The 13,706-nt window shown below is 42.9% G+C and overlaps 1 protein-coding gene across 1 annotated transcript in view; it reads right to left on the reverse strand.

Moving 5' to 3' along the window:
* SAMD5 (sterile alpha motif domain containing 5) overlaps positions 1–13,042 on the reverse strand; it is a 58,930-nt gene extending 45,888 nt beyond the window's left edge. The window contains exon 1 of the mRNA XM_012452626.2: positions 12,578–13,042. Within this exon, the coding sequence (XP_012308049.2) occupies positions 12,578–13,042 (465 nt within the window). The remainder of the gene's footprint in view (positions 1–12,577) is intronic.
* Between the last annotated feature and the right edge of the window lie 664 nt (positions 13,043–13,706).

The following is a 13,706-nucleotide window of genomic DNA, read 5'->3' on the forward strand; positions in this document are numbered from 1 at the left end:
CTCGAGAAAAGACTTGTAAAGATAAAAGCAATCACAAAAGAAGATTTGTTTTCTCTAATTAAACAAAGAAAACTAAAAGGCAAATGACAAATTGAGCAAATTAATTTTTAATCATTGTAACAGTAAGAAAGTTGTCATTCTTGTTATTTAAATAATTTTTTTAAATTATGACAAGAGCACTCACATCTCCATATAACAGCAAGGATATGAACTAATATTGAGAATCACTTCACGATCGTAAAGTTATGCATAACATTGTAAATATCAGTCAGACGTTCTGTATGATTACTGTGTGGCAGGCATTATATGAGGCCCTTTACATACTGCTTCATTGATTCCTCACAATAGTTTTAATATGTAATATTACACCCATTTTATAGATGAGGCAATTAAAGTTTACAAAGATTAAATCACTTATTCAAGTAAACAGTAAAGAAAGAATTCACAATTCTGTCTGAGACTGTACCCTTTATGTTTCTCCAGTTTGAAAGAAATAGCTGAAAAATTACTGAAAAGGTAGAAAATATAAGAATTTTTAACTTCTGGACATCTAAAATAACTCATAAATTTCTTCAGTAAGTCACATTCTTATGTTCATGAAAAATATTTTCAAACTCTGTGAAATAATAATTGTTATCTTTAATGCATAAAGAGCTCTTGGAAAGCAATAAGAAGTGGTCTAAGACCAGCAGAAAAAATAAGCAAGTACCATGAACAGGCAGTTTATAATTATACATAGAAAGCCACAAACATAAAACTACGTAAACTGGTAATCTAAGAAATGTAATTCAAAGAATGGTAAAATACCACTTCTCAAACATGACATTTTAAAATAATAAAAAAAGTATGATAATTATTTGTAACATGGATAAGATTTCAGGCCAATAAGGATATGCTTAAATTGACTATGTTATTATCTTGAGGCTGAATATATATGAGCATTAAAATCACTTTTTGGGAAGAAAGGAGAATGGGAATATGTTGGTTAAAGGGTATAAAATTTCAACTAGACAGGATGAATAAGTTCTGGGATCTATTACACACCATGGGAACTACAGTTAATAATAATGTGTTGTACACTTGAAAATTGCCAAGAGATTGTATCTCAAACGTTCTCATCATTAAAACATAAGTATGTGACGTAATGGATAAGCTAGATTGATTTAATCATTTCACACTGTATACATATGTCAAAACATCACACTGCACACCAAAAATATATACACTTTTTATTTGTCAATTATATCTTAATAAAGCTAGGAGAAAATCATTTATCAAATGACATCTGCTAACAAAAAAATAGCCCGACCTTATCCATTTAGACAGTGATACTAGTTTTGTGTATCTGTATGAAACATATTCTGACACATAAATGATTTTTAAAGAAATATAGTATAATGTTATAAATTATAATATAGGCCATTTAAAATTACCAGTCTGTTTCACTGTTCTCCAAATTTTCTCAATACAATGTGCTTGCTTTTTAACAGAAATAGTTTTCAAATTTTGTTATAAACATAATGGTTTACCCACTATCAGTAAGAGCACTTAAAATCTGTAAGTTCTCAGCTGCGTACGGTGGCTCACACCTGTAATCCCAGCACTTTGGGAGGCCAAGGTAGGGGGATCACCTGAGGTTAGGAACTTGAGACCAGCCTGGCCAACATGGTGAAACCATCTCTACTAAAAATACAAAAATTAGCTGGGCATGGGAGCAGCACCTGCAGTCTTAGCTACTCAGGAGGCTGAGGCAGGAGAATTGCTTGAACCTTGAAGACAGAGGTTGCAGTGAGCCAAGATCATGCCATTGCACTCCAGCCTGAGCACAGAGCAAGACTCAATCTCAGAAAAAAAAATCTGTAAAGTTCTCTTAGAATTTTACAAAGCAACTTCATAAGTATGATCTCATTTAATTCACACTACAGCTCTGTGAGATAGATATTGGCATCACTATACATAAGTTATAAATTTCTCTTAAAGTGATCACATTTCTTTACATCTTGCAAGGATCGGGAGAGGGAAGGGTCACTCCAGTTATAAGAATAAAGGAGTACTTTTTTAAAAAACCTTTTTATTATGAACATGTCCTGCTGACAATTTTAAACAATGTCAGTGATAAAACACTTCACCTTGAAAAATCTTTTGTTGGCCTAAATTCTAATTGCTGCATGTTAAGTTTTCATGCTCTGTACAAGCTTCAAATCAGTATCTTACTTGTCCTTTAATAAGCATTGTATTCTACACGGAATTTAATTCAGAGGTGCCCAAACCACAGACTTGGATAAAGAGTCCTTTTCAAGAAAAAGTGTGTAAAGCTGCCCTGTCTCCCCCATGAGACTACATATTCTTGAGTTAAACAGTCAATCTGAAATAAATAATAACAGCATGACCCATAAAAATGAGCAAACAAAATTTCAGATACTGTAATTCTCTTATTCTTATGTGACCACTTGAAGTTTTTATTTGTGTTGAAAAATTAAAACAGTGAAACAATATAAATTGCAAGGTATAACACCTGAGTTTGGTAAGTGCAAATTCTATTTTGCAGATGAAATATTTTCACTAAATTTTAATACTTTAAAATTAAAATCTATTCCTTTGTTTAATTATTAATTACTTTAAAACTAAAGAAGGAATCAGAACAATAATAATTACTGTCTATTATTAAAGTAAATTTTCATATAAAAGTGAAGGTGTTAAAAATGATACATTTTAGTTATCAAATGCATTAGGTACATCTCTAGTCTTATTATAAGGTTATATTCTAGGGAAAAAAATGTTTAAATTTGTCAAATCTGTGCATTACAACTTCGCTAAATAAAGAATACATGCCAGTTGTTTTCCTTATCTTTCTGACATGTTGCAGATCAAGGAGGTCTTATTTTGTTTGCATTTATAACTTTATGGAAATGTAACAGTAAGATTTTAGAGAGCATCAGACCATTTATTTCAGTTAGAAGCAGTAATGAAATCTCTTTAAACTATTAGATGTCACTTAGTCTTTATGTAAGACAGATTGTATGTTTAATGCCTTTTGGCGTGATCCACAGTTATTGGCCCTTAATAGTTTTTATATTGACTGAAAATGAGGACTCCCTCACTGCTCCTCTCACGCCTCCCCCAAGTCCAAATCAGTGGCTGACCTGAAGCAGCATTTTTTCATAAGACTTAGAAAATCACTGATAAAAAATCTCTCAACTCAATACTAGTAGTATTAATAGTAAAAACAAGCCTTTCCCATAGCCAGAAATGCAATGTCGCTTCTAGCTCTGCACACGCTATAACCTTAAGAAGCTGTGTGCTATCAACTATGGTTCCCGGTGTACTTTATTCCAACCTGGACAGTATTCTTTCATTATCAGGGTGTCTTCACCTCAGGATAGCCCATCTTTATTTCTGGGACCAGCCCTGATCAAGTCCATGTCATCTGATGTACCTTACTTCAGGAAAATTAGTTTCAGAACATATTCTGGTGAACTAGAATCTGAGCACTTAAACAGAATCTGAAAAGAATTGCATTTTTAACAATATATATAGTTCTTATTTCTATCTTACTTTTCATGGGATGCCTTAGATAACTACTGAAGAGCAAAGTTCATGAGGGCAGCCTTAAAATGCTACCCCTGCCTTTGGCACCTTCTATTTCACTCAAGAGTGGGGAGGAAGGAATGAGTACAGCCATGATGATAAGGTGGTAAAGGGCTTTCTAAGAACAGAAGGATCAGCAAATGAAGAGCCCTAAGAACACCATCAAACCATCCAAATCCTGATTAATCCAATGAGTGCTGCACAGTTTACTGATATCCGTGCACGACTTACCTAATTCCTCCCCTTTTGGGCCACAGACACCTTTACACTACAATTCTATCCAGAGAGACCATAATAGGTGCCTTGCTCTTTGCAAATACATGGGAATTGACTTTTGTGTTTTGAAAAGCCTTTTGGAAGAATTTGCATATTTACAAACATGGATACCCACTAAGAGCTTGCTTTCTTTCTTTTTTTTTTTTTTTTTTTGAGATGGAGTCTCACTCTGTCACCCAAGTTGGAATGCAGTGGTGCAATCTCCACTCACTGCAACCTCTACCTCCCGGGTTCAAGCAATTCTCCTGCCTCAGCCTCCCAAGTAGCTAGAACTACAGGCATACACTACCATGCCCAGCTAATTTTTTGTATTTTTTTAGTAGAGACGTGGTTTCACCATGTTGGCCAGGATGATCTCGATCTCCTGGCCTTGTCATCCACCTGTCTCGGCCCCTGAAAGTGCTGGGATTACAGGCATGAGCCACACGCCCGGCTGCATTTTTTAAGGGTTTAAAACTAAGGAAACGAAGTATAAGCATCATAAAATCTGAAAACCATTCTATAAGTCATACCAAAAAAAACCCTCATTATTTTGTTGCCAAGATTACATTTTCCATTTCACACTTTACTGAATGTCATTACTCTTAACTGACTGATTTGACTCCACACTACTTTAGGTGTTTACCCCAAACCAGATCCACCTGCTAAGAAGAAAGGCTTGCCACCACTGAAGATACTCCCAAGAATGTTCTGCAGACATCGGAGCTCTAGAAATGTTCTGAGTAACAGCAACACTGTAATCTTCCAAGTAACTGTTTTCAAGATTACAACCTAAATCATTTTTGTTATTGTATCCTCCAGTACACAGAAATGACTAGGCATCATTTGCACTAAAAATCTACCACTGATTTATCATCAATGCCCCTATCATTAGGAATAAGATCAGGATCAGCAGACCCTTCTGTACACAGCTAACACATGAGCACGTGATGGAGGCTGAGATGTTCAAGCAAACCCAGGTACAGAGGAGCTACCACAGGTGAGTATTTACATGAGCCAGGCTCTTCATCTGGCAATTTTTTTTCCCTCAACACCTGTTAGTAAAGAACACCAGAATCAGGTTGCTTTCAATTGGAAGGTCAGCAATACACCTTCACTGTCCTACCTCAGGTTTCTCACCTCTCCAGCCCTATGCCACAATTCAACTAGCAGGGCCTTTTTTTTTTTTTTTGCTCTTTTTCTTCCATAAGACATCATAGTTGTCCATTACACTGATGACATAATGCTGTTTGGATCTAGTGATTGAAGTGAAGCAATTACTCTGGTCTTACTGATAAGGCATTTGCATGTCAGAAGGTGGAAAATAAATCTGATAAAAAATCAGGGACTTTGTACCTCAGTGAAAATTGCAGAGGTCCAGGGTGTGGGGCAAGTCAAGACATCCCTTCTAAGATGAGGAATAGGTTGTTGCATATGGCTTTTCTTACACCAAGAAAGACATCTAATATCCAGTGAGCCTCTTTGAATTTTGAAGGCAACGTATTCCTTATTTGGGTGTGCTACAAAAACCCATTTACTGAGTGACCCCAAAGCTGCTAATTTCTACTGGAGCCAGAAAAAAAAGAAGGCTCTGCAGCAGGTCCAGGCTGCCGTGCAAGCTGCTCTACCACTTGGGCCATGTGACCCAGCAGATCCAATGGTACTTGGAGTAACAGTGGCAGACGTGGATGCTGTTTCAAGCCTTTGCTGGGCCCTTATAGCTGACTCACAGTGCAGACCTCTAGGGTTTTGTGCATGGCTCTGACAACACCTTAACCTTGGAATTAAAGCCTCAAGAACTGTGAAAGAATAAATTTCTATTGTTTTAAACACCTACTTTGTGGAATTTTTTTATGGCAGCTGTAGGAAACAGAAATTTCAATCTAGTAAGTCTATGAGTGTTAACTCATCTCATCTCCATAACAACCCTGTGTGGCAGTCACTAGTCTTGCCCATATTTCACAGAGGAGCCAACAGTGACCTAGGATGGAGCAGAGCTGGGACTTGACCTCTGCTCTCTGGTTCTGAGCCTATTGTGCTTAACCACTACACTACAGTGTCACCAGAAAGTGGTACCATTCTCATTTAAATGAATTTCATGGGCTGCCATAATTCCCAGAAGCCATGCTTCCTTAGTCTGGGAGATGGGCACTGATACAGTTCTCAGCACATTGCTCTTGAGGACAAGTATTAAGCATAGCGGAACAGGTGACTTGGTGTATGATATGAGGAATGCCTACAATTCCCCTTAATACCTACTATTTCACAGTAACTAATTTATTTTGTTAATGGTGATCAGCCATCTAGCCTGGCCTGGACTTGCATGAGAATCAGAACCTCCTTCAATTGTGTGTCCTGGGTGTCATCTCACTTGCTTCACCCTAGTCCTGGCCCTGCCACAGAGACAGGTCTTCTTTTAAATTGTCCTACAGGAGTAGCATTTTCAATCCCAGTTCTTCTTCATTAACACTTAAGGAATAAACATTTTGATTTGAAATTTGATGATTCATTATCTTTACTTGAGTTTTAATCAGAGTTGATTTTTTAAATATTTGAAATAAACACAAGTGTAATATTCTCCAATCCTTCACGTTTCTAGAAATAACTTTCAACTTTGATATGGTACAACTATTACATGTCAGGCATTGGGTTAGGTCTCCACATACAAGCAGAGACCATGTCTGTCTAGTTCCCTGCAATCCTGATCCTAAAGCCTAGCACATGGCATGTGCTCAGTATTTGTTAAGTGGAAGGATGGATGGATAAGTGGATAGATGGAGAAATGGATAATTGGATGAATGGATAAATGGAAAGGTGGATAAATGGATGGATGGGTAAATGAAAGGATGGGTGGATGGATGAATGGAAGGATGAATGGATGGGTGGACAGGCTGTTGGCTGATGGTCCACTTATGTGGAAACTCCACAAGCAGTAACCTGTGAGGAGCACACATAGGCAGAAGTCCCCACACCACCAAAGCTCGTCTCCTTCCTGCCCCCATTTTTTTCCACAGCATTCCAATCAGGTACTGGAAACAAAAAAACCTAGAAGGATATAGGTTGAGGATATTTGAGGACACTGATTGAGTTGGAGAAAGCTGAAGTTTTCCAGCTTCCAGTCTGCCCCTAGTAATGTCACGAAGGCAGAAGGAATTCTTGGGAGGAGGAATATTTATTGTCATTTCAGCTTCTGCCAACATGCAAGGCAAAACTCCAAAGGACACAAGCACATCTTTGCCAATCTCCCTATTTCCTTTCTAAATATTTCACCCTGGCCCCAGTGACCAGAAACCTTCCTACTACCTCTGTCTTTCCAAATTCCCTCATTCCAGGCTATCTCTCTGGAATATGCATTAATACACTTATTAGTATGAGATTCTTGTTACTTCATAAAAGTCACACTAAGGGTATGAATGAAGATGAACACTCCTACAACTATTAAATAATGTTATACTAACTCAAACAATTTTAATTGGTGGATGTAGCAAGGAGCAATTTTTCAGTGAAAAAATCTAGATGCCTCCCCCTCACTATTTACCCTAGAGCAGCCTGCCTTTTGCTTTGACAAGTCTGCTAGAAAATAAAATATATTTACAGCCCCATGCCCTTCACATCTCCCACAACCCCAGAAGCATTGCTAGACATGATGGGATTCAACAAAACATCATATGCAACCTGTAACCTGCAGCACAAATATGTGAATGGTGACTGCACCTTCTGTATGTGCGTAGTTACTTAGAATCCTGTACATTCCATCATGTCATGATCGTGACCACGCCTAAACATTACATTTGACATCTAACATTTCTATATTAATACAGTGTTCTCCTTAAACCTCTAATCCTTCCATCTCCTCCCTCACTGGCACCACTCAGTCAGAAGGAGACCTAAGAACTCTTCAGTATAGCACCTCTAAAGCTCCCAGTCTCCTGGCCCCTTCTTCCCTTCCCTTGACCTGGAGGAGGAGGTCTCTGTCCACTGGAAGCAGAAGCGAACGCACCCTTCACTTAGGTGCCCTGGACACAATTTGCTCACACTTCCTCCAGGACCCTGTTGTCCCTAACATCTCCCTTTCTCTGGCTACTTACCATTAACACCCAGACATACTCCAGATTCTCTCATCCTCAACACAAACAAATCCACAAAACCCTTCCCTTGGCGCAAAGTCTCCCTTCTTCCCTCAGCTGCAACCTTAGTTCTGTCTTCTCATCAAGCTTGGTTTCAAAGTTGTGGGTGCTCGCCATCTGCACTCTCACTGGTCCCATCATCCAAATCTGCTGTGGCAAAGGTACTCGATGGCATGGTTACCACTTCCCATGAAGTGATTCTGTTCTTGTCCTACCTGGCCATTTTCTGACTTCCTGACCTGTCCCTCCTCCTTGAAACCTCACTGCTTCCAATTGCTTCCAGAACACCACTTCTTCTTGCTTTCCACCTACCCTGTGCTTACCCTTTTCAGCCTGTCGACATTATTTATCCTAGAGCTTGCCTTTTGCTTTGACAAGTCTGCTAGAAACTAAAATATACTTACAGCCTCCCTTAGAGCTTCCTCGTCCTCTGCCCACCTCTGAAATCCTGCTGTTCCCCAGGGCTCCGTCTTCTTCCTCCTCCCTCTACTGCTCATTCGTGGTCACAGCTGCAGTGTGCTCTGTGTGATGTAGGGACATTCCCCAGGCATCTCACACTCCATATGTTGCAGCCGGAAAGCAATATCTTTCTCCCACAAACTCATTGTTTTCCTTGGTCTCCTTCATCACATAACAATCCTAAACCAGAAATCTGCACGTCATCCCAACCTCTCTCCCTTCCCACTCTGTCATCCAATCATTAAGTTCTGTCAACTCTACTTCCATTGCTCCTGCCCTACTGTCGTAAGTGTCCACCAGCGTCTCTCTCCTGACACTGCAACGATCTCCTATGTGTTCAGCCTGCCTCTGGTCAGGATGTGTCAGTAGCTCCCTTCTGCTCACAAGATACACTCCAAATTCTTTAACAGGACTTCAAGAACACCGAGGACCAGCTGCCACCTGTCTCTCCATCTCCTGCCACCTTCTCCAGGCATTCAGTGCTTTAACCAGACAGAATTCCTTGGCATTCCTGTTGATGCTAAACTTCCTCCCCTTCTTGGCCTTTGCACACTGTTCTCTGCTGAGAACACTCTTTCCCTTAAGACCCTGCTCCTCTTCAGGCTAGATCTGCTCAATCATCAGTACTCAGGTCCTAGGCCTGTTCTGGAAAGACTGGGTTGGATGCACCTGTTCATGGTATCATGTACTTCTCATCAAAGCAATCATCGCACATTATCATTGTTGTTCATTCTAAGTCTTCTCTACTAGATGCTAAGTTCCCAGAGGCAGAACTTTCACATCCTGCCAACCACAGTAACCTAGAGTCCAGCAAGAGGCCTGGCCTAGAGAAGCTTGGTAAAAAACTATTTTATCCCCATTTCACAAAGGTAGAAATCACAGAAGTCAGAGAAGCTACATACAAAGCAGAAGAGGAACTCTTACAACCATGTTTGATTTCAAGCCTGGTGCTCTCTCTAAGCTCCTGTTTTTTCAAAGCTATAGACTTTCCTTTGGAAAACAAAAGGAAATTTATTTTTTATTTACGTTTCAACTCACTGATCCCTAAACCGCATAACCTTGACCATTGCTGGATCAAATCCTACAATCCTTTCAGGTGATTCTTAGGAAGACGCCTCAACTTACTTTCCTCTATAAGAGACTCACTCTCCCTATCTGGATCATCTTTGGCATAATTCACTTTCAAGCCATCTAAAATTCTCAGCAAAATACAAAATCACAGGCATCAACAATGTAAATTACTGCAAAGGAGACTGAAGCCCACTCTACCAAGCAGAATTCCAAATGCACATCAAAAATACTATACATTCTGGCCAGATGTGGTGGCTTACTCCTGTAATCCCAGCACTTTGGGAGAATGAGGCAGGCAGATTACCTGAGGCCAGGAGTTCGAGAGCACTCTGGCCAACAAGGCGAAACCCTGTCTCTACTAAAAATACAAAAATTAGCCAGGTGTGGTGACAGGTGCCTGTTACCCCAGGCACTTGGGAGGCTGAGGCAGGAGAATTGCTTGAACCCAGGAGGTGGAGGTTGCAGTGAGCCGAGATCTGGCCATTGCACTCCAGCCTGGGCAACAGAGCGAGACTCCATCTCAAACAAACAAAAAATACTACACATTCTGATCATGACAAAGCCAAGGAAAGTGGAGAAATTAGAATGTGGATCACATAAGAAAAGAAAAAGTCCTAGCACTGCTCATGAAGAAACTAGCAACATCAGAAAACAAATTCTTCAATAATTTAAAATCCAAAACTTAAGAGGCAATGCACATATAAGCAACAAATCCAGAATGATCAACGTGTTCTGGTACTAAACATTTGTATGCTCAGTTTGCTATATATGTATGCTAATTATGTGTGTACATTATATGGTGTATACTAATTATATTTTAATTCCTATTTCAGTGTGTGTTATTCTTTCTTACAGTAAACTTTGTCGGCGCCAGCTTTTTGGTCCTCAACTCGAGCATCAATGAAGAAGATAATAAAAACACTCCTGTTTCCATTTTATTCTTCCATCAGTTTGAGGAAAATTCAATATGTATAGAGTGAATAGGAGCATATCTTTGTTATCAAGAATTATTGTTATGGGATTTTCCTTAAAGCAAAGTTGACTGAAGTAATTATTTACTTAGAAAGTAAATAGTATTGCAATGCAACTTGGCATTTCCTACATAAACTGCACTTATGCAAATGCACCACCATATCACCCACTGTGGCAGGAGTCCACACTGCAAAGCACATGCGCTGACGTTTCATCCCCTTCACATCCTTTCTGGCCTCTAAGTTTGCTATGTAGGTCTGTCTTTTGCTCTTTAAGAATCAGAACTAAAATGTGTCACTGCAAGCTTACCCTTCTCACCTCCAGCCCACAGTGCCCCTCCTCTCCTCGCCCCATTACACAGCACTTTTCCTGAAGAACAAGCAAGCTCTAGTGACGCACTTTGCTTTCTGCATTCCTTTCTGGCCAGGACTTGAACTATGCCCTCACCGAGTGTCCAGGTACTCACGTTCTCTCAGACTAAGTCCACCTTACTTCCTGGGATGCTAATAACAAACATCCACTGGCTTTGATCTCCTTTGACCTGCTGTGTCCAGATCTCTCTATCCACACCAGACATACATGGAACTCCTACATACATGCAAGTGCCTGGGAAAAAGTGTTCTCCCCTTTCTTGTTCAGCGCACACATCAGTGGCACAGTCAAGTGGGTAACCAGAACACATGTTTAATTTGAAGCACTCTGTCCTCCTAACCTGCCTTCTTTATATCCTCGTTAGAAAACCAATTAACGTGGTCAAGCAGGTTATCCGAATTGCCTATATTACCTGCAAGGTAGTAGATAATATTAAACCCCTCATCCCCATCTACCTTAGGTATTGTTATCTACTTTTTACAGAGCTTTCCCTTGAACTTCCTTAAGTCCAGGCAATACAGTCTTTTCTTAAGATTCTACAGCAACACTACCAGGGCCCAAGATGCACACACAACACTGAGGTTATCCACATTTCCTACTAGGGAGCTGGGTTTGTGTTCCCCACCAGCTGAGTATCTTTGCCATCATTTTCTCCCCTGGCTCTTCTAAGTTGATTGTTTTAAGCTGAGGTGCTCATATTCCTGTGCACTTTCCGCAACCCTGAGGGTTACCTGTGCTGTCTACTTCTCTATCAAGTCAGGACCTTCTACTCTGACAGCTGCCTAAACTAGAAACCTAAACGGAACAGACTCCAAGCTAGACGCAGAGCTGATGTGAAGTGCCACTTTCTGTTAATTACCAGGCTCCCAGTCCACATTTCCAAACTTCCAGGCTCCTTCCCTGAGGCCCCTTGTGCAGAGGATTCCTTTAGTTCACTTCCTGGTGCTCGGTCCTCCTCTCCCAAATGCAGGTCCACTCACACTTGCTGGGAGTTACAGTTGCACCTACTTCACCTCATCTGGCTTAAGAATACACCAAACTGGTGACAGCACAGACCTCTGAAGCACGTCCTGTGGCCCTATTACCTCCAATGTCCTTAGCACCTTATTGCCTCCAGTATACACGAGTTCAGGAAATCATCTCAAATGGACTGACACGTGCTTCCTTCACTTTTCCCCTTAAAATGTTCGTGTTCATGGTACGCTTCTCACATTTGTAGCAGTGCTGGGATTTTTGATGGAATTGCGAGAGACAGGGCCTGACTTCCCTTAAAGAGAGTTCACTGATTTCCCTTGGGAGTTTCTCAAAACTCAAAAAAGGAAAAGAAAAAGAAGAAGGAAGGTAGAAAGCAACGTAGGTATTAACCATTTTTCTGGTTCTCCTCAAACCCAAAACTATTACAGAGGGCATTAGGGATTCCCCTTGGCTACCAGGAGAAGCACCGCGAGTCCGATTCCTGACAGGTGAGCACCAGAGACAAGGTGGAGTTTTGGTTGCTAGTTTAAACATCTGGATGCGGGGGATTGTCTTCCCAATCATTGGAGGCACCAGGAGAGAAGGAATAATGGGCTAATACAGAAAGAGCATAGATTAGGGTCCCAGATACCCAAAGCCTCTAGGCCTCTCCGTCGGTCGTCACCTGGAATGAATGAGCTGCAAAGCCTGCGCACAGGCGGCTGGGCCGCGTCCCCTCCCGCCGCGCGCCCCGGGCCGCCCGGATGGCACCTCCTTACCTTGCGGGAGTACGGGGGCTTGCTCAGGTGGATGCCGTCACGGACGAGCTTATCCCTGATCATGATCTTCAGCTTCAGTTTAGGGTAGCTCACCAGCTCCCTGCTGCGGGGGGCGGTCGTGTGGCCGCGGAAGTCCCCGCGGGTGCCCTGGACCGGGCCGCCATACGGCTCCCCGCGGCGGCTGGTGGGAGCGGCGTCGGCGGGCGGCCCGAGGGGCGCCGGCTGCGGCTGCGGCTCAAGCGTGAAGTAGAGGCCGGCGGCGTCGGCGTCCTGCTCCCGCAGCCGGCGCACGGCCTCCAGGATGCGGCGGCGGTGCGCGGGCGCCAGCACCCCGATGGCGTCCAGGTCCGGGTCCCCGATCTGCTTGCACACCTCCAGGTCATCGTAGCCGTTATCCACGAAGGACTCCGCGTACTGCGGAAGCTGAAGCGCTTTGAGCCACTCGTAAACTATGTTGGTGCACATGGTGGGACCCGGAACCCCGCCGCCGAGCACCTTCCCAGCGCCCCAACGGCACGGGCGGCACCAGTTCTGGGAACTTTTAATCCTCTCCTCCAAGGGGAAAACGGTATCGCGGTAAAGTTTTTCTTTTAAAGGAAAGACTCGGGCCGGAGGCAGAAAGCCACCAGAAGAAGCTTGAGGAAGGGAGAAGCGAAAAGCAGCAAAGTGAATTCCCCAAGCAGCCGCGGAGCTCGCAGGCACTGGCTGCTAGGCTGGGCGAGCCGCTCCGCTCCGCGCCGCCCCTGGATGCTCCGCCGCCGCCTCTGCCGCGGGGAGGGGCGCGCGACCCGCACGGGAGGGGGCGGAGGCGGGAGGGGCCGGGGCACACCCCTCGGACCCGCGCCGGGTCAGCACCGCGCGGCGCCGCCCGCGAGGTTTCCCAGCCGGGACCGTCCCGGGGCTGTGCGCCGCATCTCGCGCTCTGGCCGCCGCTGGCGCGCTCCGCGCTGCGAGGCGACTCCTCCGCGCAGACCCGCGGCCGCTGGGAGCGCCGCGTCTCCGCGTGTCAGTCACTGTGGGCCTCCCAGCGGGAAGCCGGTGGCTTCTAGGCTGCCGGGCTCCGCTGGCTGCCCTGGGTTGCTTTTCACATTTCTCTTTAATCCGACTTTACCCGGTGGAAGTCTCCGCG

The sequence above is a fragment of the Aotus nancymaae genome, unplaced genomic scaffold (assembly GCF_030222135.1).
Source record: "Aotus nancymaae isolate 86718 unplaced genomic scaffold, 86718_ANA_hifiasm-v0.15.2.pri h1tg000040l, whole genome shotgun sequence".
NCBI lineage: Eukaryota > Metazoa > Chordata > Mammalia > Primates > Aotidae > Aotus > Aotus nancymaae.